At 43.7% G+C, this 24,394-nt stretch overlaps 1 protein-coding gene across 1 annotated transcript in view; it reads left to right on the top strand.

The window, feature by feature from the left end:
* smox (spermine oxidase) overlaps positions 1 to 7,538 on the top strand; it is a 33,016-nt gene extending 25,478 nt beyond the window's left edge. The window contains exons 6-7 of the mRNA XM_052032409.1: positions 2,286 to 2,446; positions 4,801 to 7,538. Of these exons, the coding sequence (XP_051888369.1) occupies positions 2,286 to 2,446; positions 4,801 to 4,953 (314 nt within the window). The 3' untranslated portion in view covers positions 4,954 to 7,538. The remainder of the gene's footprint in view (positions 1 to 2,285; positions 2,447 to 4,800) is intronic.
* Positions 7,539 to 24,394: the final 16,856 nt, after the last annotated feature.

Genomic DNA, 24,394 nt, shown 5'->3' with positions numbered 1-24,394 from the left:
CCTCTAAACCTTTCCTCCCCGTGCACCTGTCCAAATGTTCAGCTTGGCTTTAGAATGTGGGAGGAAACCAGAGCACGTGGAGGAAATGCATGCTGTCACAGGGAGATCTTGCAAACTCCACACAGACAGCACCAGGCGTCAGGCTTGAACCCGTCTCTAGAATTGTGAGTTAGCAGCTCTCACTGCTGCACCACTGTCCCACCCTCTGAAAGGCTGCATGCCAAAGTAAGTTCCTATAAACAGTGTTCTAACTGACAATGGCACGTTGGCCTACAAAGAGCTGTCAGGGTGCTTTGTGCGTTTCCAACACTGTGCTGCTGATGGTTGGGTTCTTCCTCATAATCCTGTCTTCTTTCTGCCTTTGCAGGTGCCCCTCAAGTATCAGGACCCAGCCCATGCTTGCACCCTCAAGTGGCATCCCACCCATCCACACGGCTGCACAGAGACATCCAGCTCAGGGGTTATTTAGATGAAGTCAGCTAGGGCTGTCATGGGTAGTCACTCTCATCTCATCTCTAGAATTCATCTGTGATGATGCTGGGAGTCAAGTGGTCCTGGTAAACCCCAAACTGAGCAGCTTGTTGCTGACTAAGAGCCACTTGATTGCATTGTTGACAACTGCTGATGATTAAGAATGGACTGGTTGCACTGCAATTAGCTGGATTTCTTTTTTTTGTGTACAGGACATATCCAAGCAATTTTCCAGATCACTGGATAGATGCCGGTATTGTAACTGGACTGGAACAACTTGGCTAGAGGTGCAACTGGTTCTGGAGCTCAGATCTTCAGTACTACAGCTCAGATACTGTCTAGTCCAGTAGTATTTGCTGTACTGTAATGTTGATCCAATAGTGTTTCCTGTACTGTGGACAGTATTGGTCTCCTTATTTAAGGAAGGATGTTAATGTGTTGGAAGCAGCTTAGAAAAACTTATCAACTTGGTAGAGGTAAGTTGTCTTCTGAGGAAAGGCTGGACAGTGTAGGCTTGTGTCTGCTGGAACTTAGAAGAATGAGAGACATCTTGATTAAAACATGTCAGATCCAGAGGGGTCTTGAAAGGCATTGGCACTGGTTTATTCTTGTCACTTGTACCGAGGTGCAGTGAAAAACTTGTCTTCCACACCATTCGTACAGATCAATTCATTTCACAGTGTATTCAGGTAGTACAGAGTAAGAACAATAACAGAATACAGTGTCACAGCTACAGGGAAGTTCCTTGCAGGGAGACATTAAGATGCAAGGTCATAACAAGGAACATTGTGAGGTCAGAGTCCATCTCATCGAATAAGGTCAATGCCATTCAATAGTCTTATCACTGTGGGATAGAAGCTGTCCTTGAGCCTGGTGGTATGTGCCCTCAGTCTCCTGTATCTTCTGCCTGATGGGAGAGGGGAGAAGAGAGAATGACCAGGGTGGGTGGGTCTTTGATTTGGTTACCTGTGGAGAGGATGTTTCCTCATCCTCTAAATCATGAGGCCACTGTTGAAAGCTGAAAGTCTGCTTCAAAGGTTGGCGAAAGCAGAGACTTTGAATATTTTTAAGAACAGATACTTAATGAGGAAGGAAATGAAAGTTGCTTGGGGTTGATGAGATTACAATCCCATCTGTCATGATCTCATCAAATAGAGAAGAAGGCTTGAGGGGCAGACTTTTGGCTGGGTGATTAGATGCTTCCATTAGAAGTGCATCAGATCAAGTGAACCCAAAAGTTAAATCAGAGTGAGACAGGCCTCTTGAAAATCGCTTGTTCAGACACGCTGAGGATTTACCGTCTTCTGCACCAGATGTCATTTGAACATCCATGTCCATGCTGATGTTTTTGTCCTTCTACACTAATCCCATTTGCCTGCAGTAAGACAATATGTCTCAATGCCGTGGTTCAAATCTGCTTCTTGGGACTTCTGTATTTAGCAGTATTCCATTTTGTCAATAAATATTACCTCCCTTGGCTCACAGTTCACTATAGCTGGCATTGTGACATCCTTCGAAACAAAACGACTGTGGCAAAAGTACAACTTAAACACATTGTTCAATCAAACGTTTTTCACATACCTCAGACTGGTACATGGTGAGATGTATGAGCTGTTACAAGCCTTGGGCTATGAAACCTTTTCACTGGTGTAGATTAGAAGCTTTACTCCTGACACTTGGATATGGTTCGGCTACAGTTTGTTAAAATTACCTCAGATTTTTTCACTACTGAGTCTGCTGCTTATACTTTGGAGAATATACAGCCCATACCCTGGCATACAAGGACTGAACACTTTTTTAAATCTCTCTTGCAGGCAACCCACACATTCCAAAACCCCGGAGGATCCTGAGGTCCGGATGGGGCAGTAACCCTTACATCCGTGGCTCCTACTCCTACACTCGAGTTGGATCAACAGGAGCAGATGTTGAGAAACTTGCAAAGCCACTGCCTTACCCAAAGAGCACAAAAGCACCTGTAAGTTGCACACCAGTCTTTACAAATGGGCAGGTGGAGGAAGGTGGGGCTGTTGGTCCTTAACAGTGTTGATGTGCAGAGGGATCTTGGGGTCCAAGTCCATAGCTCCTTGAAAGTGGCTACGCAGGTAAAGAAGGCGTATGGCATACTTGTCTTCATTAGTCGAGGAACTGAGTTCAAGAGTCAAGAAGTTATGTTGCAGCTTTATAAACCTCTGGTTAGATCGCATCCAAAGTATTGCATTCAGTTCTGGTCGCCCCATTTTTGGAAGGATGTGGAGGCTTCGGACAGGGTGCAGGAGAGGTTTACCAGGATGCTGCCTGGATTAGAGGGCATGTGCTATAAAGAGAAGTTGGAGAAACTTGGGTTGTTTTCTCTGGAGTGGCAGAGGCTGAGGGGAGATCTGTGCCCCTCATGATTTTGTTTACTGATCTCCACCTTGGCATCAATTCCTTCCACACTCAACTTTCCTGGTTTGGTCCAGAGATACTGAACATTTATGGTTCTGCCCTTTAAACTGTCACCTTTATGCTTTAGAAAGAGACCATTCGGCCCATGATCTCCATACTGCCCAAAATCAATCTATTCAGGTCGCTCCTACTTCTCAGATCTCAGTGTTTAGGTTATAATCCCTTAGGTGCTAGTCCAGGTCATTTCCAATGTGAATAAGCTTTTGGCCTTAAGGCAGTGAATTCCAGATCCCCAGCACTCTTAGGGTGAAGATATTTTCCGAAGCTCACCTCCAACTCTTCTACCGATCAACTTAAATCCACTGAAAAGCAAAATAAAGCAGCAGATGCCGGAAATTTGAAATAAACTGAAAACAATGTTGGAGATGCAATCTTCCAGGTGAGGCAGCACTTCACATGTGAATCCATCAGTGTCAGTTATTGCATCCGGTGCTCCTGGTGTGTTCACCTCTACATCGGTGAGACGTGACGCAGATTGGGGATGGTTTCATAGAATACCTTTGCTATATCCGCCGTTACAGCCAGGATCTCCTGGTGGCCAGCCATTTTAAGTCCACTTCCCATTCCCACACTGACATGTTTGTCCACGGCCTCCTCTACTGCCAAGTTGAGGCTAGACACAGATTTAGAAGAACTACACCTCATATTCCGTCTTGGTAGTCTCCAACCTGATGGCATCAACATCAATTTCTCTCATTTCTGGTAACCACTCCCATCTGTTTCCCCCCCGAGACCTTTGTTTTCTCTTATCCCTCTGGCCCCTTTACCCCTTCCCTTTCCCCTCCCGCACCCTCACGACCTGCCCATCACCCACACCTTCCTCCCTCTGGTTCCCCACCTCCTTCCCTTTATTCCACGGTCTACTGACCTCTCCTCCCAGATTCCATCTTCTTCAGCCCTTTGCCTCTTCCACCTGTCACCTCCCAGCTTCTCGCATCATTCCCACTCCCCTCCCCCGCAACTACCTACCTTCCCCCCTCTCACCTGGACTCACCTATCACCCGCCAGCTCATGCTCCTCCCCCTCCCCACACCCTTTTATTCTGGCTTCTGCCCTCTTTCTGTCCAGTCCTGATGAAGGGACTCAGCCTGAAACGTCAATTGTTCATTTCCCTCCATAGTTGCTGCCTGACCTGCTGAGTTCCTCCAGCATTTTGTGTGTGTTGCTAAAAAATGTTGGAAATGCCCAGTAGCTCAGATCGCATCAATGATCTTAATCTACGTCCCCTCCTTTGTGAGGTTCTTCCTGTACATCCTGCTTTGTTCCTTCATCAGTTTCTTAATTTTCTTCTTATTCCCTATACTCACATTTCTAACCTTGCCTTTTCATTCATTTATCTTAAAATTGAAAAAAAAAAGCCATAAATTCATATTGTCTCGTGAAACAATGCAAGTGTAGTGTAGTGGTTAACGTAATGCTTTACAGCGCCAGCGACCCAGGTTCAAATCCGGCCACTGTCTGTAAGGAGCTTGTACATTCTCCCCGTGTCTGCGTGGGTTTCCTCCGGGTGCTCTGCTTTCCTCCCACATTCCAAAAACGTACAGGTTAGGATGTTGTGGGCATGCTACGTTGGCGCCAGAAGCATGGCGACACTTGCGGGCTGCCCCCAGAAGGCTACGCAAAAAGATGTATTTCACTGTGTGTTTTGATGTACATGTGACTAATAAAGATATCTTAAGTTTTTTTGGAAAAATTAACAAGTAAGAGAACAGGGGTAGAATTCCATCAGCTGCTTGCCCTGACCATGTTGAACAGCAGCGTTGTGTTGTACTATGTTTCTAAGATTACATTCTATTTGGTTAACAGTTAACACAAGTGATCATGGATGAATTTCTAACCTTACAGTGTCAACTAATACTCAATAAGTGTTTTCCCTCCTGTTAGCCTATGCAGATTTTATTTGCTGGGGAAGCAACTCACAGAAAGTTCTACTCAACTACACATGGTGCTTTGCTTTCTGGTGAGCGTGAGGCTGGACGTCTCATAGAAATGTATCAAGACCTCTACCAAGGAAGAGATGAGAAGTCCTATATGTGAGGTCTTACTCAGAATGGATGAAAAGCATGTGGTTAATGTATCATTTCTTAAGGCAGAGTGTTATAGTCTCATTTAATAAGGGTATGTTGAAATCATTTTTAACTGGATATATACAAGATTAACACATTCTGGTAATGCTTTGGTCATACAAATGTTTACACTTACATAATATTTTAATTTTTAAATTAATGCACTTCTAACCTCATTTTAATTTTCTGTAAATTGTGTGCCTTCCTGTACTGCCAGTCCAGTGCAATGCTTTCGGGATACTATATTGTTGAGGGTGCCATTTTTTGGATTAGATGTTCCGATGAGGTCCCATCTGCCCCCTCAAGCTGATGCATCATATTGAAGTAGGAGTAAATGGATATGCGCTCAAGTTACTACAATGTGATAAGTGGCACCTCCCAGATCAAGTGGTATCTGTTGAGATACTAAAGATGGCAGATGCTAGAATCTGGAGCAACAAAAAACCAAGCTGCTGGAGGAACTCAGCGGGTCAGGCAGCATCTGTAGAGGGAAATAGGTAGTCAATGTTTTGGGCTGAGACCCTTCATCAGTCCAGATGACGGTCTTGACCCAAGACGTTGACAGTCCATTTCCCTCCAATAATGCTGTCAGATTAGTATTAAAAACCCAAATGTATCACTAATCCCTTCACTCATATCTCCCCATCTTGTTCTGCTCTTGAACTCCAGCCCCAACTACTCCTTGTCCTCTGCTGTGTGGCCAGGTCAGACTTGCTGAGTTCCTCCAGCAGTTTGTTTTTAGCAACTGTTGAGAGTTCTCACACCCCAGTTTTTCTTAATATTTATGAATGATTTGGATGAGCCTAATATCCAAATTTACTGACAACACCAAATCAGATGGCACAGCAAATAGTGTAGAAGGGAGAATAAAATTTTACAGTGACATTGATAGATTAAATGAGTAAATATGGACTTCAGTATTTCACTCAAGAAGGATAAGTTGGAGCATTGTGGAAATGGTGAGATGCAGGAGATTCAGGAGTCGAAGTTTAGAAATTATTCAAAGCCAATGAACTGGTACAACAAATAATTTTAAATATTAATGGCCTTCATTTCAATGGGAAGCAAGTTATTTTAGTTACATAGAAAGTTCTGGATGTATCCAATTAGAGCTCAGTTCTGAGCCTCAGAGAGGGTGCAGAGCAGATTTACTGGGATAATAGCTAGACTAAGAGGTTTGAACCATGAAGACTAATGGTATAGAGTGGGTTTATATACCCTTGTGAACTAGAAAGGTGAACTAATTGCTGCGTTTTAGATGATTATAGAAGTTGAAAGGGTGACCAGAGAGAAATGATTACACTGGTGCCCAAGGCCAGATCAAGGGGACATAGCTTTAAGTTAAAGCTACATCAATCTGAATTGGAGAAATACTTCTTCACATCAGTGACAGTGTAAATCTGGAATTCTCTTAAATGGCTAATGAGACTAAGACAAATGTCAAGATGAAGTTTGATAGAATTTTGTTAGGTGAGGAAGTTGGACATATGGACTCAAGACTGGGAAATGGACCCAAGTTACAGATCATGAAGTCATGGATATTGGATCAGGTCTTTGACAGGTTTACTCCTGTTCCCATGCTGTTCCACATCTGGTGGTGTCCTGGCTAACATTTATTCCAAAAGGAAAGTCAGTTTAAAAGGTTACCATTGTTATATGTGGGACCTTGCTGTGTGCAAGTTAGTTACTGCATTCCCAGCACCACAAGATTAACTGTGGTTCAAAAACGACTTAATTGGCTTTGGGACATAAACTGCTGAGGTTAGGAGAAGTTCCATATAATTTGCATGTTCTATTTTCCTCTCCCCGAAACACCTAAATCTTTATTTGACTGTGAACAGAGAGAAATGGGTGCATTAAATTAACCTGTGCTGGATCATAAAAGTTTGCAGAGTTTGCATTCCATCTCACATCCAATTTTCCAGTAACTTTTGGAAGGGTACTTAACCCCAGAGCTACCCCTGCAGTTTCAGAGGAGAAGGTGGGTGTAGAAGGAGCACCATTTTTTTTCAAGCAATGGAAAGGAGAGGCCCTCTGGCATTTTTAGTTTCACTTTTAAATGTTGCCATTTTTCTTCTTTTTCATCTCATTCTCCCAAGAAATGGCTGACTGCACTTAATGGATATCGTCTGGAACATGGCATACGTGCTAATCAATCTGTTCTAAACACCTAGCAACATGTTCCAATAGGTGGAGTGAACTTTAACGCAATATAGAGAGCAAAAGGGAGGCACTGTCAATGCATTAAAACCGAGATCTAAAATTAATGTCATGGTCAGCTGCAATCTTTGAATTAATATTGATTGTCTTATAATCTCACAATGTTATATTTTAATCTGATAATGTTGTATCTTGCTTAACATTTAGGTTTTGTTTGACATGTCATTTTTCTGATTATATGGAGATTGTTGCAGAAGAATCTGCATCTGGATACAGATCAGTATGTAATTAGGTGGAGAAATGGCAAACGTAATGTGACATTTGAAAAACGTAAAATATTGCACATCAGTCAAAATAAAATGGGGTCCAACTGTTCAATAAATGGAAATGAATTAACAGTTTTGTGCTGTAGTTTGCTTTTCTTTTTGAAGCTTCCGATGTACGGATTTTAGGACAACATTCATAAGCCAATAATATAGAAGCAAAGGCTGGATATCTGAACTGAAACAAAAAGAGAAAGATTTTAAGGTTTTAAGAGACAGAAAAATTAGAGAGGGGAGGAGAAAACAATAGGGAGGGCTCCAGAGACGTCAGGATAAAAAGGGATAACTGTCCAGGAGAGGAGAGGAGCCACAGGAAGACTAATGATTCCAGTGATGAGGAGGAAGTGTTGAAAGGTGGTAATATTGCCCAGGGATTCACTTAAGGCAGTACAGTTCAGTTAGTCATTACCATTCAACTGCCAACTGCCAAACTGATCCGTGGTCTGGAATTGTTGAACTCAATGTGTGGTCTAATGTACCTATTGTAATTATGAACTTTTGCTCCTCAAACCTCTGGTGAACCACATTAGGATTGTGTTGGAGGCCAAAGGTAGAGAGGTGAGAGTGAGAGTGTGGCAGAGAATTAAAGTCAAAGTCGAGTTTATTGTTAAAGTGGCCAATGGCTGATGCATTGCTGAACAAAAGTAATCCATAAATCTACCACCCCAGTCATATTTGGTCTCCCCAATAAAATATTTATTTTAAGGAAGCAATACATTGTTCCAAACAAGTAAATCAATCTCAACATGAAGATGCCTCTGTGGTTCTGGAACGTGGAAAAGGTTGGAGATGCAAAAGGAAATATTCCAGTTCTGGCACGGTTATTTTAAGAGTCATAGCGTCATACGGCACAGAAACAGGCCCTTTGGCCCATTGAGTCCATGCTAACCAGTAACCACCCATTTGCACTAAACCTTTCCTTTATTCTCTGCAAAATGGTATTGGTATTGGTTTATTATTGGCACTTGTACTGAGGTACAGTGGAAAAACTTGTCTTGCATACTATTTGTGCAGACCAATTCATTACACAGTGCATTGAGGTAGTACAGGGTAAAAACAATAACAGAAATACAGAGTAAATTGTCACAGCTACAGGGAAGTGCATTGCAGGTAGACAATAAGGTGCAAGGTCAAACAAAGTAGATTGTGAATTCTCAGCAGCTCTCCCTGATTGACCCGAGAAAAAGTTGGATGGGCTAGCTTGTATCTGCTGGAGCTTCAGAGAGTGACAGGTGACTTGACTAAAACATGTAAGATGCTGAAATGTCTTAATAGGGTAGATGTGGAGAGGATATTTCCTCATAGGGGAATCTAGAACAAGGGGCCACAGTTTTAAATGAGTGGTTACCCACTTAAGATAGAGATGAGGAGAATTTTTTTCTCTCAGAGAATAGTAGATCACAGAATCCTAGAATCATTCAGCATAGAACCAGTCCTTTCAGTTCGCCTTATCCACAACCATGGTACCTATCTATGTGAATCCCATTTATTTGCAATAGGCTTATATCCCCTTACTTTCCTATCTAAGTGTCTGTCCAAATGCCTTTTAAGCATTGTAATTGTACCTGCCTCCACCACCTCCTCTGGCAGCTGGTTCCAGAGATTCACCACTCTGTGTGAAAAACCTTCCCCGAAGATCTACTTTAAGATTCTCCCCTCTCACCTTAAGGAGAATAGAGGAAGGAGGCAGAGAGCTTAGTTACATAGTGTCATGACAACAACCTTTCCCTCAATGTCAGCAAAACAAAAGAGCTGGTCATTGACTTCAGGAAGGGGGGCAGTGCATATGCTCCTGTCTACATCAACGGTGCTGAGGTCGAGAATGTTGAGAGCTTCAAGTTCCTAGCAGTGAACATCACCAATAGTCTGTCCTGGTCCAACCACGTGAACGCCATGGCCAAGAAAGCTCACCGGCGCCTCTCCTTCCTCAGAAGGCTAAAGAAATTTGGTATGTCTGCTTTGACACCAACTTTTATCAATACACCACAGAAAGCTTCAATCCTATCCTATCTGGATGCATCATGGCTTGGTATGGTAACTGCTCTGCCCGGGACTGCAAGAAACTGCAGAGTGCTGTGGACACAGCTCAGCGCATCACAGAAACTAGCCTCTGTCCCAATGCACATCAACGCTCCTGCCATTTACCCGATATGTCCTATCAGAATTTGACTTTCCATTGTGCACTACTTCACACTATGTGGATTAAATACCATCTGTCACTGCTCTGCCCAAGCTACCACCAAATCTAATGTCCTGCTGTATCCTTAGACAACCCTCTTTGCTGTCTACAACTCAACTGGTAAATTGGGTTATTATTGTCACACTTACTGAGGTACAGTGAAGACTTTGTTTTGCAGGCCATTCATACAGATCATTTCATTATAACAATGCATTGAGGTAGTACAAGGGAAAACAATAACAATGCAGTATAAAGTGTTACAGTTACAGAGAAAGTGCAGTGCAGGCAGACAATAAAGTGCAAGGCCATAACAAGGTAGATTTTGAGATCAAGAGTTCATCTTATTGTACTAAGGGACTGTTCAATAGTCTTATAACAGCAGGTTAGAAGCTCTCCTTGAACCTGGTGGTACGTGCTTTCAGGCTTTTGTATCTTCTGCCCAATGGGAGAAGGGAGAAGAGAGAATGACTGGGGTGAGTGGGGTCTTTGATTATGCTGGCTGCCTTACTGAGGCAGCAAGAAATGTAGACAGAGTCCATGGAGGGGAGGCTGATTTCCATGATGTGTTGAGCTGTGTCAACAACTCTCGGGCAGTCACGGGCAGAGCAGTTGCCATACCAAGCCGTGATGCATCCAGATAGGATGCTACCGATGGTGCATCAATAAAAGTTGGTGAGAGTCAAAGGGGACATGCCAAATTTCTTTAGCGTCCTAAGGAAGTAGAGGCGCTAGTGAGCTTTCTTGGTTGTGGCATTTACGTGGTTGGACCAGGATAGGCTGTTGGTGATGTTCACTCCTAGGAACCTGAAGCTCTCAACCCTCTCGACCTCAGCACCATTGATGTAAATAGGAGCAATTTTTGTGTCTAAAGTCTTTGGAAATCCCTTCTTCAAAAGTTAGTGGAAGCATAATCTTTGAATATTTTTAAGGAAAGATACTTGATGAGCAAGGGAGTGAAGGTTACCTCAGGTTGATGGGAGTTCAGAATTGAGATTGCAATCAAATCAACAATGATTTATTAAGTTGTGGAGCAAGTTTGAGGGGCTGACTAGCTTACTCCTGCTCCTCTGTCATAGTTTTGCATGTCCCTCACTGCTTCCATGTTCTTCCATTGGATTGGGCCTCTAAATGCTTCTATTGGAAGTGTATCAGACCAAATCAGACCATTCCTGCCAAGTCCACATCGAAACTGGAAGGTAAATTATAATGATACACGTCCATTGAAATTGCTTGTTTGGACAGACTGAGATGTTACTGCCTTCCACACCAGATGTTGTTCTGAACATGCCTTACAGTAATTAATGGGACAATTGAATCACTTATGGGGCGACAACTCCAGAGCAAAACTACCGAGAAGTTGTCAACGGGGTACCTTTATTAAAGGGGACAATTTTAACCTTATCCACTTGTGAGGAAACTGTGCATTATCCCTGCCTGATTTTACTCCCTATTAGTCAATATCAAGCAGAGCACAAAGTTGACATTTTATCCAATCTTGCGATTCACCTATCTCAACCTCTAAAATGTTAAAACTACGTCTAATTTGAGGTAACTGCCGCAGAGCAAACAGTACAGCGATGCAAGGGAATCATCAATAGGAATTCAGTTGTGTTGTGTGTGACAAAACTCATTACCGCAAAATTACAAACCAGATGAGAAACCAATCAACAATGGACAGACATTTACACACATATCTGTCTGTGTGTGTGTGCATTGTATTTGTGTGAGAGTGTGTGAAGGTGTGTGTGTGTGCCTGTGCTTCTGAATGTGTGTGTACATGTATATGTGAGTATAAATATGTGTCTGCATGTGAGTGTGTGTATTTGTGTTTATGAGTGTGTGCATGTGTCTGAGTGTGCATTTGTGGTTGTTTGTGTGAGCATTTATGTTTGTGTATGTGCGCATGCATTTGTGTGTGTGCATTTGTGTGTGCGTGTGCATGTATTCATGTGTGTGTTTGTGTGTACATGCAGTTGTGTGTGCACTTGTGTGCGCACTTGTGTGCGTGTTTCTATGTGCATGTGTTGGGACCTACAATGTCAGGACTTCCAGGGACACATGGACAACTCCAATATTGACAGACATGAACATTCATCCATGCCCCACCTTTTCTAAACTTAAAGCCACCTACTTAAAATCTCTTTCCCAGTTCTGACTTAAAACATGAATTCTGTTTCTCTTTCCTCAGATGCTGCCTGACCGGCTGATTTTTTGTTTTTATTTCAGATTCCAGCACTTGCAGTTTCTTGTGAAGAGGTTTTCTTTTAAAGAAATGGAGATAGTTTCTGCACATACCACCCTTTCAGGCAGTGAGTTCCAGTCCCCTAACACAACTGGATGAAACACCTTTTCCTCTCCTTGCCTCCAGTGTCCTATGTCCTCTGATTTTTAACCCTTCAGCTAATGGAAATAGGTTCTTCCTACTTATTCCAAATCGGCTCCTTATAATTTATATACTTCAGTTTCATATCCCCTCAGCATTCCCGGTTCCAAAGAAAATCACACCAGCTTATCCAATCTTTTCATAGCTACAATTTTTCAATCTTGGCAACATCTTTGTAAATCTCTCTGCATCCTCTCCAGTTTAATTACAACTTTTGTGCAATGCTGTGACTAGAACTATACATAGTATTCAGGTTGAAATGTAGTGCAAAGTTCCAGCATAACCCCCCTGCTCTTTCTTCTACACCTTTAACCACCTTATCAACCTGTTCTGCTACATTTAAGAATCTGTGAATATACGCTCCAAGATCCCTTTGTTCCTCCATATCACTCGCATCTATTGTACATTCCCTTGTATTGTTACTCCTCCTCAAATGCATCATTTTACATTTCTCCGGGTTAAGTTCAACTTGCCACTATTCTGCCCAAATAACCAGCCCACCCGTACCATCCTCTGTTCCAAAACTTGTCTTTTCATTGTCAACCAATCAATATTTGTACCACCTGCAAACTTTGTTGTCATACCCCCAGCACTAATTTCTGCAGTAAATTTTTAGCTTATGCCAAAGAACCATCCCAGCTCTTTGTGCATTATTGGTGTTCAGTGCCACAAAAAGTATTAATATAAATTATTACTGCTCCCTAATTACTGTATGGCATTGGTATTGGTTTATTGTCACTTGTACCGAAGTACAGTGAAAAACTTGTCTTGCGTACCGATCATACAGGTCAATTCATTACACAGTGCAGTTACATTGAGTTAGTACAGAGTGTATTGATGTAGTACAGATAAAAACAATAACAGTACAGAGTAAAGTGTCACAGCTACAGAGAAAGTGCAGTGCAATAAGGTGCAAGGTCACAACAAGGTAGATCGTGAGGTCAGAGTCCATCTCATCGTATAAGGGAACCGTTCAATAGTCTTATTGCAGTGGGATAGAAGCTGTCCTTAAGTCTGGTGGTACGTGCCCTCAGGCTCCTGTATCTTCTACCTGATGGAAGAGGAGAGAAGAGAGAATGACATGGGTGGGTGGGGTCTTTGATTATGCTGGCTGCTTCGCCAAGGCAGCGAGAGGTAAAGACAGAGTCCGAGGAGGGGAGGCTGGTTTCCGTGACGTGCTGGGCTGTGTCCACAACTCTCTGCAGTTTCTTGCGGTCCTGGACAGAGAAGTTGCCATACCAAGCCGTGATGCATCCAGATAGGATGCTTTCTATGGTGCATTGACGCGTATATTTTTGTGTAATCCATGAAGTGATTATAGTCATTTTATATAAGTGGGGGTTACTGTGCTATTACTGTATTATAAATGATATATTACTGTACTTTTGAGTGTGGACGTGTCTGTGTGTGTATACTATGTGGCTCACAAATCCAAGAGATTTTTAATCCTAAACCTAAAATGCCTGATGCGGATGAGGATCCTGTACAAAATTATTTGTCGTGGTGCAGTTTTCTTTCGAAAAGCATAAGTTCTGTATGACTTTGACGGTATGCTTGGGGAACAGTATCCCCCAACTCCCCCTCCTCCAAGATCAACCAAGCAGTCTGCACGAAATATCCTGGAGCTCCTGCAGAAGAAAGTGGTGCATCCTGTTGGATGGTTCCCTGAGTTTTTTTGGCAAAACATTTCATCACCAGAACTCTCAAATGAGCACCAAGTCCTGAGGTGGGTGAGAAGGACCCTCCCTGACAGACCTTCCATGCACTGTTGGAGATTCAATCACATTGTCGATGAGATGGTTACGGTAGGATGAGACCATCAACAATCTTCTTGAGCTTGTGTTTGCCAAAGATTCTGAAAAGGAATACAGGGGTCGTTGTTGAGGTTCATCCCGAGTAGCTGTGTAACGCAGGCTGTTCCCAGAGACACATAATGAGACAAACTGGAAGATCATGAATACAGTAAAAAATGCTCTTTGATTTCTCTGAAACTTGTTGATCTATCAGTGCAAGGAGTTATTCACAACCGAATGTTGCAGATTGGGCTATTCCAAGGTGACCAGACAGATTGATGAGGGTAGTGCAGTAGATGTGGTCTACATGGATTTTAGTAAGGCATTTGACGAGTTTCCACATGGTAGGCTTCTTCAGAAGGTCAGAGGGCATGGGATCCAGGGAAGCTTGGCCGTGTGGTTTCAGAATTGGTTTGCCTGTAGAAAGCAGAGGGTTGTGGTGGAGGGAGTGCATTCAGATTGGAGGGCTGTGACTAGCGATGTCCCACAAGGATCAGTTCTGGGACCTCTGCTTTTTGTGATTTTTATTAATGACTTGGATGAGGAGCTAGAAGGGTGGGTTGGCAAGTTTGCAGATGACAGAAAGGTTGGGCTGTTGTGGATAATGTAGAGGATTGTCAAAGATTGCAGAGGGACATTGAAGGGATGCAGAGCTGGGCTGAGAATTGACAGATGGAGTTCAATCCGGAGAAGTGTGAGGTGGAAGGACAAACTCCAAGGCAGAATACAAAGTTAATGGCAGGATTCTTGGTAGTCTGGAGGAGCAGAGGGATCTGGGGGTCCATATCCACAGATCCCTGAAAGTTGCCTCACAGGTGGATAGGGTAGTTAAGAAAGCTTATGGGGTGTTAGGAAGGATGTGGAAGCATTGGAAAGAGAGCAGAGGAGATTTACCAGGATGCTGCCTGGTTTAGGGAGTATGCATTATGAGGAGAGACTAAGGGAGCTAGGAGAGGAGGAGGATGAGAGGAGACATGATAGAGGTGTACAAAATATTAAGAGGAATAGATAGAGTGGACAGCCCTCTTTCCCAGGGCACCAATGCTCGATACAAGAGGGCATGGCTTTAAAGTAATGGGTGGGAAGTTCAAGGGAGATATCAGAGGAAGGTTTTTTACCCAGAGAGTGGCTGGGGCATGGAATGCACTGCCTGGGACGGTGGTGGAGGCAGGCACATTGGTCAAATTCAAGAGATTACTAGATAAGCATATAGAGGAATTTAAAACAGAGGGATATGTGGGAGGAAGGGGTTAGATAGTATTAGGTGAGGTTTAAAGATCGGCACAACATTGTGGGCTGAGGGGCCTGTATTGTGCTGTACTGTTCTATGTTCTAAGGTGCAGGACCATATGCTGTACTGAAGCTCCAAAAACAACAGTGTATGGTCATCCTGCTACTGAGCACTGATAAGGGCCCAGTGTATCAGCCTCTCAAACTCATTATTGGTTCAATGTTTGGGAATTAAACATTGGTACCATGTTGATATAGGAGCCTGAGGGCACGTACCACCAGGCTTAAGGACAGCGTCTATCCCTCTTTGATAAGACTATTGAACAGTTCCCTTATGCGATGAGATGGACTCTGACCTCACGATCTACCTGGTTGTGACCTTGCACCTTATTGCACTGCACTTTCTCTGTAGCTGTGACACTTTACTCTGTACTGTTATTGTTTTTACCTGTACTACATCAATACACTCTGTACTAACTCAATGTAACTGCACTGTGTAATGAATTGACCTGTATGATTGGTATGCAAGACGTTTTTCACTGTACCTCAGTACAAGTGACAATAAACCAATACCCATATAATGGTAAATTTAAAGATGTGCAATGTACACATGTAAAGACGGCCAAGGTACAGTGAACGATGGCAAAGACTGCCCTGCATTGTGTAATTGCAACTGTTATGTATAAAATGTATTTTTGAAAAAAGACATCGAACCAAGCTGGTGTTCAGGTCTGAGGAGCTCCCAGTGTTGCTGTAGGTGGTACATGTATGGCTCATAATCTGCTCCTCTGGGATTCACCTGACCATCTTCCATTTCACCTGTGGACCACGTTGTCAGGGATACAATGCACAGGTCTCCAGAAAAAGGCGGGAAAGTGAAACCAATGCTGTGCTTCTCCTGAGGCCCAACTTTCGGTGTGGCTACATCAAGGTGTGCTTGGTCCCTGGATACACAAGTGCTAAGCGTCAGTATGTACCGAGGTTCAAACTGTCTGCGGAGTTGCAAAGGATGAATGTGGCCTTGTTTCCATGGAATGTTCCATTCAGGTGGACCGTGCCATACCACCTGAATCTTGTAGGAAGGTTTATGCAGAAAAACACCTTTGACTGCAAGTCAGTCAGGCCGTGTCCTGCATAGAATGTCCTGTAAACCCCGCAAGATATTTTACAAAAAAAAAATTGCAAGGACATGCACCAGACAACTGCTGCTTCATGGCCATCAGCTCAGTGAAAGACACTCTCTGTCTGCTCCAAGGTTTGCTGGTTTCCCTGTTCAAGGAGCTGTCCACAAGTTAATGCCACAGTAAGTCACACTCTAAGGTCAAGGTCTCTGAGCTGAGGGATGAATTGACATATTGTGCACCTTCACTAAGGTTCCATGAGAAACAGGCTGAGTGTACTCACGGCTGGAACCAGTGTGGAGTTCCTCAGGCTCTGCCGATCAGGAGATGATGGATGCATTTGAAAGCTACGCTGTAAATCGAGTGAATTAACCTGATGGACGGCTCCCTGACCAGATCAAGAAAGTTAATTGGCAGAATGCCTCAGTGCCAGAAATTTCAAACAAGCAGAAGACCTTGCACAGTGAAGCACTGGAACCTGTGTCAAAACCTTTTGGGTAACGCTATTACAGTGCCAGCAACCCGGTTCAATTCTGGCTGCTGTCTGTAAGGAGTTTGTACATTCTCCCCATGTCTGCGTGGGTTTCCTCCGGGTGCTTTGGTTTCCTCCCACATTCCAAAGACGTATGGGTTAGGAAGTTGTGGGCATGCTATGTTGGTGCCAGAAGCATGGCGACATTTGCGGGCTGCCTCCAGAACACTCTACGCAAAAGATGCATTTCACTGTGTGCTTCAATGTACATACAACTAAATAAAGATACTGTATGTAAATGTATGGGATAGCAAAAGTAGATGTCACACTGATATAATGTAAAAGTTGTAAGCAAGTGGAAGGAAAGATATTGTAGTGAGTATTGTGACATATAAATATCCTGCGTTTTAGCAAATCTACTTCTGCTTTCCCATATATTTACATAAGATACCTTTATTAGTTGCATGTACATTGAAACACACAGTGAAATGCCTCTTTTGCATAGGGTGTTCTGCATTTTATTTACAAGTTTTATGAATAAGATATTTTTTGAAAGAAAAATAAACATGCATAAGTACAATATGAAAAGAATGAGAAAAGGCAAAGAATAAAGTGAAAACACTTAAGAAAAGGGCCAACATTATTGACAAGCCAACATCTGCAGCCCATTAGCTAGTCAGCTGGGGGAAGTAACCAGAGTTTGAGAAGTATGGTGTCCAGGATCATTTGTCATAGAAGGCCCTGCTCACCTCCCACTGACCCTCAAGCACTTATTTAAATTAATCCTATAGTAATCCCATTTTATTCTCCTCACATTACCATCAGCTCCCCATCTCTCCAGGTTGTACCACTTCCCTATGCCCTCAGGGCAAGTTACAGTGACCAATTAACCTACTAACCCATGTGTCTTTGGGATGTGAGAGCAAACTGAAACACTGAGGGAAAACCCAGGTGTTCACAGGAAGAACACGCAAACTCCACACAGACAGCACCAGATGTCAGGATTGAATCCAGGTCACTGGAGTCGTGTGGCAATAGCTGTGCGGCAATAGCTGTGCTGGAACCCACACTAAAAGCTCTTGACTATTTGCTCAAGGAAGGAGTGTATTGATGTACTGTAAATAGCTTTTGCTGGGAATGGCAATAAATGAATATATTATATTGCGTAATCACAAATTTAATGAGTACAGTGGATTCCACAATTAAAAAATAATCCCAGGGCATACTCACAGACAAGCTAGTGTTTAATGACCATCAGTTCAATGAAAGACACTCTGTCTGATCCAAAATTTGTTGGTTTCTTAAAACCTTAAACTTTATTTATACAGCACGGTAACAGGCCTTTCTGGCCCAATGAGCCTGTGCCGCCCAATTACACCCAAGTTAACCTACTAACCTATATGTTTTTGGAAAGTGAGAGGAAACAGGAGCACCAGGAGAAAACCCATGGGGAGAACATACAAACACCTTACAGACAGCAGCAGGAATTGAACCCTGATCGCTGGCGATGTAATAGCGTTATACTAACCGCTACGCTACTGTACCATTGAAGGATCTTGGCCTGGAATGTTTGACTGTCCATTTCCCTCCATAGATTCTACCTAACCTGCTGAGTTCCTCCAGTACTTTGTGTGTTGCTCTAGATTCTAGCATCTGCAGTCTCTTGTGTCTCCATGAGAAACAGGCTGAGTGTACTCAGGGCTGGAACCAGTGTGGAGTTCCTCAGGATCTGCGATCGGGAGATGATTGATGCATTTGGAAGCTACACTGTAAATCGAGTGAGTTATCCCAGTGTGTGGTCCAATGAACTCCAGTATTTACCTAACCCATGGGTTGAGATCCATCATTGGAACTTCAGAGTGGAAGTATGTGTCATGAACCAGATTTAAAAATGAATCTGTGGAAGGAGAGACAGAGGTAAGATTTCAGATCCAAGACCCTACATCTGAGGCTAGGAAATATGAACTGTTTTTCTTTCCACAGACACTGCCTGACCTGCTGAGGGATTCCAGCATTCTCCGCTTTTCCATACGATATGATGAGATTTCTTTATTAGTCACATGTACATTGAAACACACAGTGAAATAAATCTTTTTGCGTAATGTTCTGGGGGGGCACCCTGCAAGTGTCACCACGCTTCTGGCACCAACATAGCATGCCCACAACTTCCTAACCTCTATGTCTTTGGAACATGGGAGGAAACCAGAGCACCCAGAGGAAACCCATCCAGACACAGGGAGAACATACATTCATTTAAGACTTTCATTTAAGAAAGAATCAACCTCTTCAGTCAAAAATGCCAAGCCCACTCTTAAATGGCAAGTGCCAGGTTCCCAGCAATGTACAGAAGCTCTGCACCCTTTGTATTTGCTGAGTTGAATATCTTCAGAGCCCAAAATAAACTATTTTGGGCCCCCCACCTCAGAAAGGATATATGTATCTTGGAAGGGGTACTCCACAGATTGATCAGATCAAAGCCAGGACTTAAAGAGTTAAACGATAAGCTTAACTTATGTAAACTTGGTTCATATTTGTTTGTGTTTAAAAGGGTTGGAGAGTTTAAAACGATGGACGCTTTCAACAGGGTGGACACGGTGAAACTATTTTCTTAGAAGGGAAAATCCAGAACAAGAAAACATGATCTTATGTTTACTTTGAGGGTTTTGGGGAGTAAAATCAGGAAACAGCTTACAGATACAGGGTGTTGGAAATATCCAACTCTTCCTCCCAGCATTCCACCTTGTCAGAATCAGTTGAAATTTTCCAGACTATAATTAACAGAATTCTTTAGTTACACAAAGTAGGTGAGGGGCTGAGGAAGGGATCAGACAGGGTCTACGCTCAGAGCTGAAGGACTGAGTAAACTATTTCTGTTCCCATGTTCCCGTGTTGTTAATTCACATTCCTTTACAACCTCAAAGCTGAGTCACCTTCTTTAAAAACCATTTGCCTGAGCAACATCCTGTCTTTCCAACCAACTCAGTGTCTGACACCAGGAATGAGTCACGAGACGCTTTGCTGCCTCAGCTCCACACAGCAGTTTCTTGGGTGTTCTAGTGATGTCAGAAAAGCTGCAGCTTAATCAGGGCATTGTCTCTTAAAAGTGGGACTTCCTCTATACTATTGTTTTGGCCGTGTTGCTCAGCTTTTATTTGCTTTCAGTTTTGGGTAATATCCTTTTGGGTGACACTTTAAAAATCTTTTTGAAAATCCAAAAACACCATATTTCCTGGCCTCCCCACGACTTATCCTCAAAAAAATTCAGTACAATTCCCCTTCCTTAAATCAATGTTGATCCTGCCTAGTCATATTACAACATCTGACATGATGTCACCATTGCAGTCTGACACTGGCACCTTTGTAGAACCAGAAAATGATGAAAATACACAGCAGGTCAGGCTGCATCTGTGTGAAAAGGAACAGTTTCAGGACAAAGACTCAGAATTTTGATTTTCAGACCCTCATAATACTAAGTGTTTCAAGAAGAACAATACAGCACAATACAGGCCCTTCAGCCCACCATGTTGTGCCAACCTTCAAACCACAGCCTGAGACGATCTAACCCCTTCCTCCCACATATCCCTCTAACTTAAATTCCTCCATATATTTATCTAAGCATCTCTTGAACTTGTCCAATGTATCAGCCTCCACCACCACCCCAGACAGTGCATTCCAATGCACCAACCACTCTCTGGGTGAAAAACCTCCCTCTGACATCTCCCTTGAACTTCCTACCCATTACCTTAAAGCCATGTCCTCTTGTATTGAGCATTGGTGCCCTGGGAAGGAGGTGCTGGCTATCCACTATCTATTCCTCTTAATATTTTGCATACCTCTATCATATCTCCCCTCATGCTCCTCTCTAGCTCCTTTAGTCTCTCCTCATAATCCATACTCTCCAATCCAGGCAGCATCCTGGTAAATCTCCTCTGCACCCTTTCCAACACCTCCACATCCTTCCAATAATGAGGAGACCAGAACTGGACACAGTCCTCTAAGTGTGGTCTAACCAGAGTTTTGTAAAGTTGCATCATTACTTCACAGCTCTTAAACTCGATCCCATGGCTTATGAAAGCTAACATCCCATAAGCTTTCTTAACTACCCTATCCACCTGTGGGGCAACTTTCAGTGATCTGTGGATACGAACCCCCAGATCCCTCTGCTCCTCTACACTGCCCAGAATCCTGCCATTTACCTTGTACTCTGCCTTGAAGTTTGTCCTTCTAAAGTGTACCACCTCACACTTCTCCAGATTGAACTCCATCTGCCACTTCTCAGCCCAGCTCTGCATCCTATCAATATCCCTCTAAGCTTCAACAGCCCTCCACACTATCCACAACACCAATCTTCATGTCATCTGCAAACTTGCTAACCCACCCTTCCACCCCTCCTCTAAATCATTAATAAATATCACAAACAGTAGAGGTCCCAGAACTGATCCCTGTGGGACACCACTAGTCACAGCCCTCCAACCTGAATGCACTCCCTCCACCACAACCCTCTGCTTTCTACAGGCAAGCCAATTCTGAATCCACACTGCCAAACCTCCCTGGATCCCTTGGCCTCTGACCTTCTGAAGGAGCCTACCATGCGGAACCTTGTCAAACACCTTACTAAAATCCATGTAGACCACATCTACTACACTACCCTCAATCTTCCTGGTCACCTCCTCAAAGAACCCTATCAGGCTAGTGAGGCAAGATCTTCCCTTCACAAAGCCATGTTGGCTGTCCCTAATCAGTCCATGATTCTCTAAATGATCATAGATCCTATCTCAGAATCCTTTCTGGCAGCTTACTCACCACAGACGTAAGGCTCACCGGTCTGTAATTCCCTGGACTATCCCTACCACCTTTTTTTGAATAAGGGGACAACATTCACCACCCTCCAATCCTCCAGTACCATCCCCATAGACAATGAAGACACAAAGATCTTAACCAACAGTTCAGCAATCTCCTCCCTTGCCTCACGAAGCAGCCTCGGGAATATTCCGTCAGGCCCCGGGGACTTATCTGTCCTAATATTTTCTAACAGCTCCAACACATCCTCTCTCCGGATATCTACATACTCTAGAACATTACCCTTACCAACACTGTCCTCAGCGTCATCAAGACCTCTTCAGTATTTACCAAGGAGAGGGAAGTATTCATTGAGAACCTCACCCACTTCCACCGCTTCCAGGCACATCTTCCCACCTGTGTCTTTAATTGGACCTACCTTTACTCTAGCCATCCTTCTGCTCTTCACATACGAGTGAAAAGCCTTGGGATTCTCCTTAACTTTACTCATCAAAGCCTTTTCATGTCCCCTTCTCGCTCTCCTCAGCCCCTTCTTAAGTTCCTTCCTTGCTACTCTATATTCCTTGTGAGCCCTGTCTGATCCTTGCTGCTTACACCTTATGTATGCTGCCCTCTTCTTCCTAACTTGTTGTTCCACCTCTCGTCACCCACGGTTTCTTCACCCTGCCATTCCTTCTCTGCCTCACCAGGACAAATTTATCCCTAACATCCTGCAAGAGATCCCTGAACAATGACCACATCTCCACAGTACATTTCCCTTCAAAGATGTTATCCCAATTTACACTCCCAAGTTCTCGCCTTATAGCCTCACAATTCGCCTTTCTCCAATTAAATATCTTCCCGTCCTCTTTGCTCCTATCCCTGTCCATGACAATGCCAAAGGTTATTGAGCAGAGGTCGCTGTCCCCCAAAAGCTCACCCACCGAGAGATCTATCACCTGACCCAGTTCATTACCTAAAACTAGATCTAATATGGCATCCCCTCTAGTCAGCCTGTCAACACACTGCGCCAGAAATCCATCCTGGACACACTTAAACTCCAGCCCATCTAAACCTTTGGCACTAAGCAGATGCCAGTCAATATTTGGGAAGTTGAAGTCTCCTACAATAATAACCCTGTTATTTTTGCCTCTTTCCAAAATCTACCTCCCAATCCACTCCTCAGTATCCCTACTGCTACCAGGGGGGTGGGGGGGGGGGGGTGGTGGGTGGCATATAGAATACTCCTAGTGGAGTAACTGCTCCTTTCCTGTTCCTAACTTCCACCCATACTGACTCTAGAGAGGATCCTTCTACATTATCCACCCTTTCTGCAGCTGTAATAGTGTCTCTGACCAGTAGCATCACCCCTCCTCCTCCTCTTCTCCCCCTCTCCCTATCCCTTTGAAAACACTGAAAACCAGGAATATTCAATATCCATTCCTGCCGTGTTGTCAGCCATGTCTCTGTGACAGCCACAATATTGTAGTCCCATGTACTTATCCAAGCCCTCAGTTCATCTCCCTTATTCCTGATGCTTCTTGCATTCAAGTAAATGCACGTTACCCCATCCACCTTACTACTTTTATAGCCTGTCCTCTACTTCTCCTTCCTCAAAGCCTCTCTACCTGTTAGATCTGACCTTTCCCCATCCCCTTCTTCCTCTGACCTGCTCCTCCAGTTCCCATCCCCTTTGCAAGCTAGTTTAAACCCTCCTAAACCACCCTAGCAAACCTGGCTGCAAGGATATTGGGCCCCCTCAGGTTCAGGTGTAACCCATCCTCTCTGTACAGGTCCCACCTTCCCCAGAAGAGATCCCAATGATCCAAAAATCTAATACCTTCCCTCCTGCACCAACTTCTCAGCCACACATTTATTTGCTTTGTCTGGAAGCTCCTTTGCTGTGTAACCCTGTTGATGCAGTTTCCCCATCCTCCCCTCTCCCAGTCCACCAATGTTGTCCCCAATCTCAGCACACTTCCTCTCTTCTTATACTGGCTATCTCCCCTCTTAGTCCCGATGCAGGGTTTCAATGCGAAACTTCAACAGTTCCCTCTACAGATACACAGTACTGTACAGGCCCTTTGGCCCACAGTGTTGTGCTGACATTTTATCCTGCTTTTCACAGAGCCCTCTATTTCTCTATGATTCATGTGGCTACCTAAGAGTTTCTTAATTGTCCCTAATGTACCTGCCCCCACAACCTCTGCCAGCAGTGATTTCCACGCACCCATCATGCTCTGTGTAAAAAAAAAACTTACCCCTGACATCCCCCTTATATCTTCCTTCAATCACCTTAAAATTATGCCCCCTTATGTTAGCCATTGTCACCCTGGGAAAAAGTCTGACTGTCCACTAGATCTATGCCTCTTATCATTTTGTATATGTCTATCAAGTCACATCCTCCTTCTCTCCTAGCTCACTCAACCTTTCCTCATAAGACCTGTTCTCTAATCTAAGTAGCGTCCTGGTAAATCTCCTCTGCGCCCTCTCTAAAGCTTCCACATCTTTTCTGTAATGAGGCGACCAGAACCAAACACAATACTCCAAGTGTGGTCTAACCAGAGTTCTATAGAGCTGCAACATCACCTCGCAGCTCTTGAACTCAATACCCTGACTAATGAAGGCCAACACACCATCCGCCTTCTTAACAACCCTATTGACCTGCACAACAACCTTGAGGGATCTATGGACGTGGACCCCAAGATCCCTCTGTTCCTCCACACTGCTAAGAATCCTGCCATTAACCTTGTATTCTGCCTTCGAATTCAATCTCCTGAAGTGTATCACTCACACTCATCCACGTTGAAGTCCATCTGCCACTTCTCAGCCCAGGTCTGCATTCTATCGATATCCTGTTGTAATCTACAGCAACCTTCTACACTATCCACACCACCACCAACCTTTGTATCATCAGCAAACTTACTAACCCACCCTTCCACATCCTCATCCAAGTCATTTATAAAATCACA

The sequence above is a fragment of the Pristis pectinata genome, chromosome 2 (genome assembly GCF_009764475.1).
Source record: "Pristis pectinata isolate sPriPec2 chromosome 2, sPriPec2.1.pri, whole genome shotgun sequence".
Classification (NCBI taxonomy): domain Eukaryota; kingdom Metazoa; phylum Chordata; class Chondrichthyes; order Rhinopristiformes; family Pristidae; genus Pristis; species Pristis pectinata.
The sequence above is the reverse complement of the archived record's forward strand: the minus strand, read 5'-3'. Positions and strand labels throughout refer to the sequence as shown.